The sequence below is a fragment of the Epinephelus moara genome, chromosome 7, assembly GCF_006386435.1.
Source record: "Epinephelus moara isolate mb chromosome 7, YSFRI_EMoa_1.0, whole genome shotgun sequence".
NCBI lineage: Eukaryota > Metazoa > Chordata > Actinopteri > Perciformes > Serranidae > Epinephelus > Epinephelus moara.
Genome location: NC_065512.1, coordinates 9,638,685 through 9,652,735, shown reverse-complemented (window position 1 = coordinate 9,652,735; position 14,051 = coordinate 9,638,685). Strand labels below are relative to the sequence as shown.

Here is a 14,051-nt window from a genome sequence, read left to right as displayed (position 1 = left end):
AACCTCCAGTCAGCAGCTGCAGCAGCCCAAATTCAGCCAGCGTAAACCCTAGCTCCGGAGGACGAGACAGCCCCGACTCCCAGCCGGAGCAGCAAACTTTCTGTTGCTGCTGTTACACAGGGTAGACCCGGTGCTGCTGCTGGCCACCAGCCCCCTGTGACATCTGGTTCTGGGTAAATACAAGCTGCTGCAGTTGCCAACTGAAGGTCTGACTCCCCAGCTGCTGCCTGCTCTCCACCTGGTGCAGCAGTCCACAGCGGTGGGGAGCGAGGCAGAGGGACTGTGGGGTGACTAGCAGCTAATTCTTGCCTCATTTGTGATCTGACAAAGAAAGAAAGAGAGAGCAGGGCAAGGAGGGGCTGAGCGAATGTGCTGTGGACATCTCTACAATGACATAAGATTAAATAAATTAATGTATGGGAAACACTGGGTTACCATGAAGCGTTTGCATATGCCTGTGGTCGTCTGGTGAGAAGAGCTTTAAAGATTTTTGCCAACCCCAGCTTTGACTGCAGCTTATAATGTTCAGGACTTGTGACTGTATTTAGCTTTTCTATAATCTCACTGAACCTAATAAATCGGCTAAAAGTCACATAGAGATTAACAGAGTTCTGACTAGTCTGTGGTATGATTTACATGGTTCATTCAAACCATGAAGAATAAATCAATCAATAAAACACTGATAATTTGAACCCTTAAGAAACTTTCACCCAGTGCTAATGTTAAATCTTGTGACATTTAACCACAGTCTAAAATGTAACGGCACCACCCAGTGAGACACCACAAGAACAGACTCGTCACACAGAGGTTTCAGAGAAAGAGAGAAGGAGAAAAAGCTAGAAACAAGCAGGTTCTTTATTAGTAAAGAGTAACAAACCAGCAGGTTGGATGGAGTAAGAAGAGGCAGCCTATACAGAAGAGTGCTGCTTCACACAGCGACATGAAGCCATCAGCATAACGTGTCTCTATGGGACAAAGCTCAGCATGAACACGATCAGGATACAGCACAGGCTAGCATTCAACAGGGTGGAGCCACCACAGTGCTACGTGGCTCACCAAGCCATGACAGATGCATTGTGGGATTGAACGGACACCGGGACAGTCGGCCTGAAGTTTAACTCTGTGGAGAAGAAGATCTGAGAGTCTACGACAGAAAGAGGGTTCAACAGTACAGCAGTGACACATCAGCTGTCCACACAAAGTTCCGTCATCGTCAAGTGTTTTCTGGTACTTTTACTTCAGTTAGAGGCAAATATTGCACTTTTTATTTGATAACTTACGTTACCTGTTGCTTTGTAGATCAAATAAGACTTAATCAATCATTAGGGGAAATTCAAAAGCTCTCAGCAGTGTATAAGGTAAAGTAACTCCATCTCTCTCAGCTGCAACATTTAAGACAACCTGTTTATACCTGGTATTGACCTGTGTCTCAAGTCACCAATCACCAGTGGACACTGCTTAATATAAATGTAAATGACCATGACGGGGTCTAGGTCACATTTGAGAGCCAAAGTCGCCGAAATCCGGCGCTTGGGCACTCTTGCAGGTCAGAAACCAACGAGAAAAGGGATCCTTTAACGTTATGCATGATACACAGCCAGTTGCTGTGTCGGGGGGAAAACGGTTGGACAAGGGTGACAGTTAAGGTGGCACAAGTCTGACTGGGGTGGGCGGGAGTGACGGTAGATGGTCCGACAAACACAGACTATGTCCTGATGCGACCCCAAGAAGTACGTGACAGGAAAATCTGTTATCAGTGTAGAGTGTGGTGTTTGTTTTGGTGACAGCGTACTAAAGATCGATTACTTACCCATTTTACGACTAGTTGGAAGAAGTGTTGCTTGGGGCTGCCCCCAATACTCAATCAAACGCTAGTCGACCAGAAAGGTCATTAGTCGGCAAGATTTTATTGGTCGCTTAGTTGCAGAAAAACAAAACAAGTGAAACTCTATTAGGAGCTGCACCTTGTCAAAATAAATCAAAACCTATATAACTGGACCATGTGTGAATTTAATTTGAAAGGACAGACACAGGAAGTGGCCAAAGTGTGCGATCATTTTGAGAAGGTGAAGGACGAACCCAAGGTGATATGTAAACTCATCTTCAGGGGGCTTTTTTGCATGGAAAATATATGTTTACATTGCCAAAGCAAGTCTTAAATAGTAACAAAAATTTTGTATACCAGAATTTGGTTTGGACACACGTTACCTCTGACACACCCACCAAACGAGAGAAACTTTAACTCAAAGCCAGTTTTACATGGTTTAGAAGAAACATGTTGTTCACCTTGGAAAATGTAGCGAAACTGTGCACACTGTTTTTAGATTAAACTTGCCCCTGAACCTAGGGACCTGGAGACAGATGACAGACACTGGTGTGAATGGTGATGTGTCTCGGCTGTCCACAAAACAGATGTTAGTACCAGGTGTAAACAGGCTCAGAGATAAACACATGAATGCATCAGTTATTATAATCCAAGAACATAATATGCAGAATTGGCCATTCTCTTGGTACTTAAGATACATATTGTTGCTAATACTTTTTTACTTTGACTTAATTATGACTGCTAAACTATTTGTGGTGATCAGATGTTTTTATGTACATGTGAAAAAAAGGTGCAAGTTTCAGTCTGACATCCTTATCAAAGGCCCAGAAGCTGACTGAAAGACCTTTTGATTATTCCTCTACATCGTAGACTACAGATGTTTTTACTTCTAAATATTCTGCAACCTAAAAGACAAAGTGTGAGTAAAAGGTCTTGTTCTGTTTCACTGTCACTAAAATTTGACTCATTGACTGGAGACACTTAGAGAACCAACTGATGAGCTGTAGTTAGCTGGAGTTAATCCTCCACTGCTGCTGCTGCTGCTGCTGTGTAGGGTCAGTCAGAGAGTGAAGCTGTACTGGCGTGAGACAAAATGACTTTACACACTGTACACTACGACTGCCTTATTGATTTTTATATTTCCATTGCCAGTTTAAATTGAGATGGGCAGAAAAGGAATTAAAAAAAAGATGATTGGTCGTCTTTACAGGAAACTATAAACAATTTTAACAAGACACAAACACAGACCTCAGTAAAGCTTTGAGATTCTGACGAGCTGCTGAAATATAATGCGTTTTGAAGGCTGGGTTATATTTGACACCTCATGAAGACCCTGAGTGTGAGGCTAAAACACAAGAGTGCAGACTCAACCTGTTAAGCTGAAATGTAAGGCTCGGACCTGGAGCCTGTTAGGGAGCTCAAACTGCAACTGAAGTCTGCTTTGCTTATTTAATTCAGGATTACCTTCAATTTTTTGATGAACACAGTTGTTTTATCTCACAGTAAAAGCTTGACCAGTTGCCAGAAGAACATGTTGGCATTGTTTGTTTCTGCAAACCACAAATATGTTACATTTGTACATTTTTATACGTATCATATCAATGTTTTGGAAGTGACATAGTACATGAGCTGACTGTCATCAAGAGGTGGAGGCAATGGCAGATGGCACAACACCTGGGTGACACACTTGCCAAGCTGCAGACCCCTGTTCAAGAACAACAAACCATCAAACTGCCACAGTCATTGCTGTGTTTTTATGTGGGAACCTAATCATGTAAACCACAGTGTCACTGAAATAAAGTTTCAGCATATCCTCTACATACCTGAACGTGTCGTTGGTTTGCAGAAATGTACAATGCCAACATTTATTCTGGCAAAAACTGAAGACGGGGAAAGTTCAGTTTTTCTGTGGCAGCCATGTTGGCTCCACAGATCTGCACCATGGATGTATAAAGAGAAATGGATGCAGCATTGCGAGGCCTGACCCCAGTCATTCCTATGAAAGTTGCTCAGTGGTGCATGACATGACAGGCCCTGTATACACCTGGTATTAACATGCGTCTTTGGTGATCAGATCACAAGTGGACAGCGCTAAACACAAGAGTAAATGACCACCAAGACAACCATATGCTAAGGTGGTCAGTGGTTTTCAAACTTTTTGTGCCCAAGGAATACGGAAGGGCCAAAATCTCAAGGCACACCTGTATTTATATCTGTGCACTATAGCTTCTATAACGTGTGTAATCACTCTTATCATGACATAAGACAATAAAATAAGAAAAAAATAAGACAGGTAGTTTTCCTGATACTGTCCACTGACAGTTTTTTCCTCTCTTTTTTGTTCGGCGGTGGGTCGTCTTCACTGGTGCTTTGTTGCAATTTGCTCCGTACAATAAATCGATCCATCGTCCCACTCACAGCTGTCTGCTTTTAAATGTTATCATCCCTCACACTGGCTGCCAATCAGAGCTTCTGATGTGTCACACACTTATAATTCCCACATGCGACACACAGGTTCCCTGTGAAGGTTTTTTAAATTAAGTTAAATTAAATTACAATATTCAGCTGCCTCTTTGTTTGGGAAATGGGTGCACACAACATACTGATACAGACGCTTAAAAATTCCTTCATGTTTTGTATAGACCCAGTTGAATGTGAGGTCATCACAAAATCCCATGGCACACCTGGATTGGCATCATCACGGCACACCATTTGAGAAACACTGATGTAGATTCTAATGAGTCCTGACGCGTCCTGGACAAAGACTGCGTCACACATACAGGACGTGGTAGTTGTTTTGGTGATAGTGTGCTAACGCTCCTATAACCTGCCTAATAGAGTATGCCAGTAAACCCGGAACTCCGTTAGCGATTTTAGCACTTCCGGTTCTCTCGTCTAAAAGTCAATACGTTTTTTTGAATGGGATTTTGGTAAAATGCCTCAAATAAGGTCTGTGGTTAACAAAAGCTTAAGCGAGTTTCAGGTTTTGTTCTACGACATAAAACACGTCAGTAAATACCCTACTTGTGAATTTTGAAGCTTTTACGTGTCGTAAAAAAGGCGGTTGCTAACAAGTTGCTCAATACGACTACAAACCCTGTCGGGGACATTAAACGTCATCACCCCCGAACAGGCGAGAGTGCTGGCAGTCCGCCATTACAGCTTCTTATTTAGCTTAAACAGTCCGATTTCCCCATTATACAATGTTTTTAAAATAAAGCGGCCGAAATCAGTTGAAAGCTTAGTGGCGGTGACGTCAAGAGTCATGCGACCGTGGAGTAGTCATGTAGTCCGTTAAAGCCTAACGTTAGCTTTTTACTTCTGGCGATCGCATTTAAGCTTCAAATGCGGTATGAAAGGTGTTCATATGTGAAGATTATCTCGCTGAACAAAACCTGTAAGTATCATAAACTTGTGTTAGCCACAGAGCTTATTTTCTGACATAATCCAAAACGCAATGCAAAAATCACATTCACTTTCTCTTCCGGGAACCAGCGCGATGCTAAACTTCCAGGTTTTGACGTCAGCCCTGGCACACTGTATTCATGATGAACTGAACAAAGTGTTACGTGACTGTCTATCATTTTGCCCTGTGGGAGGAAATTTCTGCTCTCGATCTGTACCCACCTAACATAACTAGCAAGCATGCTAGCAAGCGCCTAGCGAGAGTGTGGACGTATTAACTGTGTGATCTTCTAGCGTAAGTGATGTAGGCAGTAAAGAAATCTGAACACAAGTGGTCAGCTGGAGAAGCGTGATGTGTCTTGACTGCCCTCTTGTGTTCAGATCACCAAAACGCATGTTAATACCAGGTATAAACAGGTTCATAAAGCCACTTTTTTTATCATCATTAACCATCAATCAGGACACAGGGAAGAGCCAGTTTTATAACTGACTGGATTATTGAACATTTTCATGGTTAAATTACATAATGTCTGTATGTAGTCAAAGTTTTATTTTTCTTATCTAATATTGAACAGTTTAAGCCTCCTATCAAAGACTGAGATGATTTTTTTTGTTATTCTGCTGCGCTGCAACTAATATGGATTATGCTATCAATATTTTTTTTTACTGAACGGGCTGATTGTTTCAGCACTAATGTTGTCAACAGCGTTTAACATCAGCTAGTTAGTTGATACAGTTAGTAGTTAACTTTAGGTACTTCTTATATTTTTAACCATTGAGCACAAAGCTGTTCTGTGTGTTAGGAGGAGATGAATAAAGGTGTTAAACGTAATGCTGTGTGTTGTTTACAGAGTGTGCCGCCATGCTGGATGATGAGATAACTGTATCTCAGACCCTTCAGGAAAGAGAAATCTTGTGTTTCCAACGTCACTGATCCAGAGTCGCTGCTGAGAAGATGAAACTGAGATGAAACAGCCGAACTGCTGCTTCACTGGTACCTGAATAGATCTCGTTACAGCTGCACTGATCAACACAAACTATCACACTGGCAGATTTTCATGGATGTTGTTGTACTAGTCATCAAATGGTGAAAGCTGCTTCTACAGAACGCTGGCTTGCTTTACATTTGCACCATTCTGCATCCCCGGCTGCTTAAAAATAAATGCTTACTATCGCAGAAACACTAAATGCTTGCGGGGGAGTTGGGGATGCAAAATGGCGAGAGGGGGAAAGCGTTGTGAAAGCATTTGGTGAAAGCAGAGGACAGCACTTGTGATGGCAGAAACACATTCTACATTTTTTACATTCATCAGTAGAAACAAGACAGGAAATGGACTCTTCTGTCTAAATCTGAGAGCGACTCAGCCGCATGAACATGAACTATTTTACAAGACAAATGAGAATGGGAACCACACACGATGGTCGGTTTCTCGCCACGGCGGCTCTAGACAAATGTACAAACAGAACAGTTTCAGGGTGGAGCTCGTCTCCAGCCTTTAACACCAAATGTCACAGATTTCTAACCTGATTTCTAAACCATCCCTGGTGAATTTACATGCAGGATTTCCCTGATTACTCTACTCTTTTCTGTAAACTACCTAAGCATTTTTTTGGACAAAGTATTTGTAAACAGTGATACGAACAGATTATCCTATAGAGAGGGTTTCGCTCTCCGTGGTGCCTTCTGTGTCCCTGTGTAAGGTCCAGTCGTCCTCTGTTTGCTCTACAAGGTGATTTTTTTCCACCTTCACCTACGTCCACCCTTTTTAACCCAGTTCATTGTCCAGTACAGATGAGTCAGTGATTCCATGTAAACTCCAGCGGTTCACGACGACACTATTCACAACGTAAACTCTGCGGCCGCTGCTGCTGCTGCTGCTGCTGCACAGTCCAGCAGCTGTTCAGTGACTTCAGTTTGATTTAGTCGTCTCTAAATGTCGGCTCCAGACGGCTCCGGCTCACTACTGCAAAATAATTTCACTCTCAAAACATCAGTCCAGAAATAAATAAACATTCAATAAATTAATAGGTTCATCAGAGCGAGATTCAGTGCTGTTGCATCCAGTCCAGGAAACGATCCATGTGGGTGATTTTAGTCGCAGCTACAGGGCGTTATTTAGAAATCTTCGGTAGGACATAGGTGGCCTGTTAAGCTTCATAACAAATGGACAAAAAGATTAAATATCACTTTTTAAGCTGAGTTTTTTGCTCTCTGTCGTTTAGGACACACCTTGTTTAAACTGATTATTACTGGAGAGGATTGAACAAGCGAGAAGAATTTATATTTTCAGTTAGTGTGGATGTGGACTGATTTACTCTCCCCTCCTCAGCTATCATCACCTTATTTATATTCTACATTCATGCCATCAACTTCAGAGTCTGATTTTCACACCCAAATTTAATTTATTAAGTTTTCTTGATGGGTGTGCTGAAACACCCCCATCACTACTTGAAAGCCTTCTTTGTTACTGGAGCCGCTTTATGTATTACGCAGCTACAGTTTCAGGTTCAGTCGCCAAATTCTAGAAATCCTGTTAGAATGTTATTGAGCGAGACATTGACCCAGGATGACATTAACATTAAAAAGCTGCACGTTTTCTAACTCCTCCAATACATCTATCGGATTCCCTTTGAAAGGGTCAGTACACCCCAAAATCCAAAATTCATATTTTTCCTCTCACCTGTAGCGCTATTTCTCAGTCTAGATTGTTTTGGTGTGAGTTGCAGAGTGTTGGAGATATCAGCCATGGTGATGTCTGCCTTCTCTCCAGTATAGTTGAACTAGATGTCATTCAGCTTATTGTGGTCAAAGCACCAAAAAACAAATTTGAAAAACTCATCATCAATGTCTCAAGATAATCCACATACCTTGTTGTGAGCTGTTTCGTGTAGGAACTATTTTCTGTCTACCGAACTACACCTGCCTCACCAACTACACGATAAAATTAATTAGACAGTTAAAACCGATTCAGAATGCTGCTATTCAAGTCCTCACTAAGACCAAGAAAGTGATCACATCACTCTAGTTCTGAGGTCTTTACACCGGTTAATGACTGTCAAAGAATTCTACTGTATGTTTATAAAGCACTGAATGGTTTGGGCCAAAATACACTATGATCTCTGATCATGAACCATCCAGACCTCTCAGGTCTTCATGGACAGGTCTGCTTTGTGTCCCCAGAGTCAAAACTAAACAGAGATGCAGCATTTAGTTTTTATGCACCATATATCCGGAACAAACTTCGTGAAACCTGCAGGTCTGCTACAACTCTCAACTTTTCTGTTTGCCGCTGCTTTTTATTCAAGCTTTATTTTGTCATTTCCCAAGTAGACAAAATGACCTGGCCCAGAAGGATGAAATTAGTCCAGCTGGATCCGGTTGCCTGACTCAGCTGAGATTCGGCATGAATGACGCCCCAGAATCGGGCAAAATCAGCTGGCCTGATTCCGGCTGCCGACACTGCCATCCCTGGGCTGTTATTAGAAATTACTTGGCCTGGCATCTGCCCAAACTTGGCATGCCAGATGAAATTAGCTGGGCTGCATCCGCTTGCCCGACTTGGCTGAGACTTGGTATGAATGACGCCCAGAGTTGGGCCAAATCAGCTGGCCTGATTGTGGCTGCCGACACTACCATCACTGGGTTCTTACACTGCACTGTAACAATTATTCTTGTATTTTATACCTGTCTTATTCTACTTTAGCTTGTTTGCTATGTCAGCTTGTTTTAATGTGTTTCTTTCGCACTTCATCTTGATGTTTTATGTAAAGCACTCTGACTCCTTGTTGCTGAAATGCGCCACATAAACTGGCCTTGATTTTTCCAACTGTATCACCGTGCAAAAGAAAGCATGCATCTTTGTTTGATACTGCTAGCTCACCTAGGCCCACTGAGCTAGCTAACGTTACAGCGCAGCCGAGGAGGATACCAATAATGTTCGTCCATGAGTAGATGCACACTTCCCTCTGCGTAGAGATTCGGTTGGCAGGTGTAGTTTGGTAGAGAGAAAATAGTTCCTACATGAAACTGTTCAGTGTGTATCATCTAGTTCTATTATACTGGAGAGAAGGTTGATATCTCCAACACTCGGTAACTGCCGGAACAACCAGAACAACTTAGACTGATAAATAGCACTATAGGTGAGAGGAAATATATATATATGTATTTTTTTTTAGGAATGAACTGTCTCTTTAAATCCTCCATGAAAGCTCCTTGTGACACTAATTCAATCAGACCTGATGACTACAAATACATTGTTAGCAGTTATGTCACAGTGTGTTACCATTTTTGCTACTGACCAACCTTGATGTCACTCACTGGTCAGGCAAAATATCACTGTGGATCTCACATTTAAATATATTAAGTTATGTTAGCAGAAGCATGTTAGCTGGGCACGGGTGTTAAAATGCTTCTCAGTGAGTCTGACTCTGCCGGCCGGTCCCTGCAGGACTCAGTGCTCCTGAGCAACAGCACCAACAGCCGTCTGCAGATAAGATTAGCTCCTAACATGACGGGCTCGCGCCACTGATATATTATTTGTCCCTGGAAAAATAAACATTACAAATATAAACTAACATGTTGTCATTACGCCTGCTCACAGTGTGTTTTCTAAATGCTCGTTTTCTCAGCTTTGAGGTAATTTCTTTGGGTTCTTACGGGGTGTTTTAGGCAGTTTATGGGACCCGCTTCATATGTAATGGTTGATACTAGGTGAACAAAGATCAGATGAAGTGTTAGTCGGTAATTAAATATCGTACAGCCATAAATTTCAAATATTTTTTCTGCTTCGAAGTTTGATCAAGTGGTGACAGAGTGGTCCTACAGCAAGAAGTAAATCTGACACCACAGGAAGGATTCAGGCACCTCTCCCACTCATACATAATAAATACTAAAGATAATTAAATGCTTAAAGTATATTGTGATGTTATTGTGGGTGCCCAGGTGGGTGCCCTGGTGGACGCCCTGGTGGTCACAGGTGGAGTCGCACTCAGAGCTCCTCTCCGTCACAGTGTGTTGCCCATGCTGCTGCTCACCAGCCCTTTGATATTAGTGATGGGCCGAACGTCATGCAGCTGTCTCCTTCGGTCAATGAACGTCGCCAACCGCGTCGTGTCCAGGGGTGTCTTGGAGTACTCCCCGCCATGTGCACCCCCACGACCCACCCACGGGTGCTGCAGACAGGAAGTAGCGCTCGGCCTCTTCCTGGGATCCTGCTGCAGCACCGAGGACACAAAGTCCCTCGCCGCCTGGCTCACATCGCTGAAGTACTCATCCGGGAAGCAGAAGTCCAGGCGGCAGATGTTGACGCAGGTTTCTTCGGGTGATTCATCCAGAAACGGGGAGACGCCGCTGAGCATCACGTAAGCCAGCACGCCGACGCTCCACACGTCTGTCGCGACAGAGACCGGCGTGCCACGGATGAGCTCGGGTGCAGCAAACTCTGGGTTTCCAAGTAAGAGGTGGACGTACCGGCGGTGGGCTGACAGCTGGACGGCATCGCCGAGGTCGATGAGCTTAATGCCTGGGGTGGGAGAGTGGAGGTCCACCATGATGTTCTCAGGCTGCAGGAGAGGGAAACACATGGAGAGTATGATTTTGCGTTAAAGGTATACTATGTGGGATTTTCTTATCCCTTTCAATTATCACTTTTGACCCAGTAGACGTGTGTAGCGTTGTATTCTTGCTGCAGAGACTCTGCCTTCTGTCTGTGTTTTCTTATGTCCCTCTTATTCTGCTGTGTTCAAGACATTCCTGGGCACAGCACACAGGTGAAACTGAGTTTCCCAAATTTCAAATATTCTTGATAAAATCCTTAATTATGGAACACTTGGCAAATAATCATGCCTCACAAAGAGCAGTCATGTACACATGTAACTGTCAGCCACATCAGATAACATATTTTCAAATCACAAATGCACATAATTAATTATGAAAAATAAAACTCAGTCCAGTGATAGGTGGAGTTAGTCTTTATTCATGTAGCACACACACATACGCATGCACATGGTTCTCACCTTCAGATCCAGGTGTGCCACTCGGCAGGTGTGAAGGTGCTGCACAGCCTCCAGCGTCTCTCTAATGAAGAACGCCACCTTCTCCTCCATCAGCTCATCGTGGGCGACGAGGTAATCGAGCAAACGACCGTCTTCCAGCCTGACAAACACACACGCATACATAAAGTAACATTTAGATAATGTCAACTTCCCATCCTGCTAACTGTATTATATATGATCAGCCCTCTGTCATAGTAGCTAACATAACACAAGCGGTAAAAGGCTGAAGTTCGGTAGGAACCTGACAGCCCAGCCCCCAGAAGATTTATGCAAACCACGGATATGTTACATTTGCAGGTTTCCTACTTATCATATCAAAGTTTCTAAAGTGATGTAGCTCTGATTACATGTATATGAGTGGACTTTGTCATCTGGAGGTGGAGGGGATCGTGGATGGTCACCTGGGCAAAATGCCTACCCCAGCTGACACTGGGTCAGAGGCAGGGTTCACCCTGGACAGGTCACCAGACTATCACAGGGCTGACACATAGAGACAGACAACCATTCACACTCATTCACACCTACGGACAATTTAGAGTCACTAGTAAACCTGCATGTCTTTGGACTGTGGGAGGAAGCTGGAGTACCCAAAAAACCCACGCTGACACAGGGAGAACAAATAACGCAGTTGGTGTGTTTCCAGCGGTTTTTAGGCCACTGGGTGTTTTGTCACTTTTTTTTTTCAGCTAGAATATTGCTACAAAAGCATTTGTCTTTTTAAGGGACATTGCTGCGTTTCCTGCCAAGATTATGCCCCCAAACATGATCTTTTTCTAACCATAATCAAGTATTCTTGTGCCTAAACATAAACCACAGCGTTGTTAAAACAAAGAAACGTAAACGTTTCAACATACCTGCTTCATACTAGCTTACAAATGTGCCTATGATTTGCAGAAATGTACAATGCCAACATTTATCCTGGGGACTGGATTTATCCATAGCTAGTTCACCACTAGCCAAGACACAACAAAAATGTTGATGCACATAACGTCCATTCGAAAACTCTAATCTTGTGTTCAAATATAGACAGCAAACCCAGGTGTTTTCAGAATGTTGACATATGATGTGATTTCATGAGTCTGATTTGAATGTGAGGGCAAGGGCTGAAGACAGTTAACTCTGTAAGAGTAAGTTAGCTTTAATTCGAAAGTTCAGTTAGACTTACAGCTCCAGGATCAGCATCAGAGAGGTGGGAGACTCATATGTGTCCAACAACGCCACCAGCTGGTGATGCTGTACATGTCGGAGGACGTCCGCCTCGTGAGCCACCTGCTCCTTCTTCTGCATCTTCTTACTCACAAACTTAACCGCAACCTGGATTAAATAAAAGTGATATTTAACGGCAGACTGATATTAAAGACAAGACAATACAACACGTCAGTCTATGATGGTAGGTGATGTCCTACCTCTTTCTTTGTAGACTTGTTGAGACATTTTCTCACCGCTGAGAATCGTCCCCTTTAGAGAGGAGAGAGCAACAAACACAAGAGAGGCTTAATTTAAAAAACTACCAACACCTGGGCTGAAAATCAAGTTTGAGTGTTAAAAGACATTAATTTGGGAGTCAGTGATTGGCGACAGTTTACCTTCCGATCTCAGAGATCTCAGTGAAGGTCGACTCAAAGTTTTCTTTCCACTGGATCCCTGTTCCATCGTACCCAGAGTCTGCACAGAGAAAGAGCAGAAGATTGAAGGATTACCCACTTTCCATTTTCAACACTCGCAGGAATTAGTGCTTTTACTTTTGTCAAACAACAGCCCAGCTGCCGAAAAGAAATGTTGGCGTTGTATGTTTGAAAGCCCAGTTGGTCTTGGTTTTTACCAAGACATCACTGTGTTTCCAGCCGGGACAGTGCCACCAAAAGCAAGTATATTAAGCCCAAACATGATCTTTTCCTTACCATAACCAAGTGGTTTTTGTGCTGAAACACAACCACATATTAACCACAACACTGCTGAAAATTTAAGTTTCGATGTTCTGCTACATAATAACGTACAAATGTAACGTATCTGTGGTTTGCAGAAAGGTACAAGGCCAACATTTATTTGGGTGATTGGGTTGCTAACAAACTATGGACATGGCTTTATTGTGAGCTGTTGTAGCATGTTTTTATGTTTCTAGAGATTATGCCAAAAATTCCATCTGTTCAAAAGGAGAAACTACAAAAAACATGGAAAAGGTGGCCACATTTGTGCAAACAGGAATAGCTGGATGAACAGTCGAAGGGTAATGCAGAGAGAATATTGTGGCATGTTGGGGGCTGAATGGGGGAGTGGCACAGCATGCCGTGCGACGATGTGTTTTACGGCCACAAGTGAAGGAAACTGTGTTTTAAAGTGTCTTAAATCACTCACATGTTGCTTATTACGCGGTGATTAATGTTTATGCATCTCACAATAGTTGTAATGGGGTTACAGTTAATGCACCATGAGTTAAGTTGTGCATGCGGTTAGTGACATCCTGCCTATATTCACATTAGGTTGTCATGTTGTGAATGCTGTTGTTAAAGGGAAATTTCGGTTTATTTCAGTCTGTCTCCTATTGTCCTAAATTTGTTTCAAGTGACTAGTGACATAAAAATAATAGTTAGCATGTTAACCGTTAGCCTAGATACAGCCAGGGCGCATAGTAGCGTCAGACCTGTTAAAACGTAAGTGAACGGGCAACCTTCAAGTGCAAAGTTAGTCCACTAAACAAGCTTTTTTTCCACAAAGACCGCCTCATATCGTTAGGATAAATGTCAGAGAACATATAGAACACGACATG

General features: G+C 42.9%; 1 protein-coding gene across 2 annotated transcripts in view; it reads right to left on the bottom strand.

Annotated features, from left to right (window-relative positions):
- Positions 1-5,186: 5,186 nt before the first annotated feature.
- Positions 5,187-14,051, bottom strand: part of kalrna (kalirin RhoGEF kinase a) — a 218,621-nt gene continuing 209,756 nt past the window's right edge. The window contains exons 64-68 of one of the 2 annotated variants that reach the window (XM_050048623.1): positions 12,871-12,949; positions 12,691-12,742; positions 12,450-12,598; positions 11,246-11,384; positions 5,187-10,792 (exon numbers count right to left, since the gene is read on the bottom strand). In XM_050048623.1, the coding sequence (XP_049904580.1) occupies positions 10,235-10,792; positions 11,246-11,384; positions 12,450-12,598; positions 12,691-12,742; positions 12,871-12,949 (977 nt within the window). In that variant the 3' untranslated portion in view covers positions 5,187-10,234. The remainder of the gene's footprint in view (positions 10,793-11,245; positions 11,385-12,449; positions 12,599-12,690; positions 12,743-12,870; positions 12,950-14,051) is intronic. The other variant, XM_050048624.1, reaches the window with a different exon arrangement.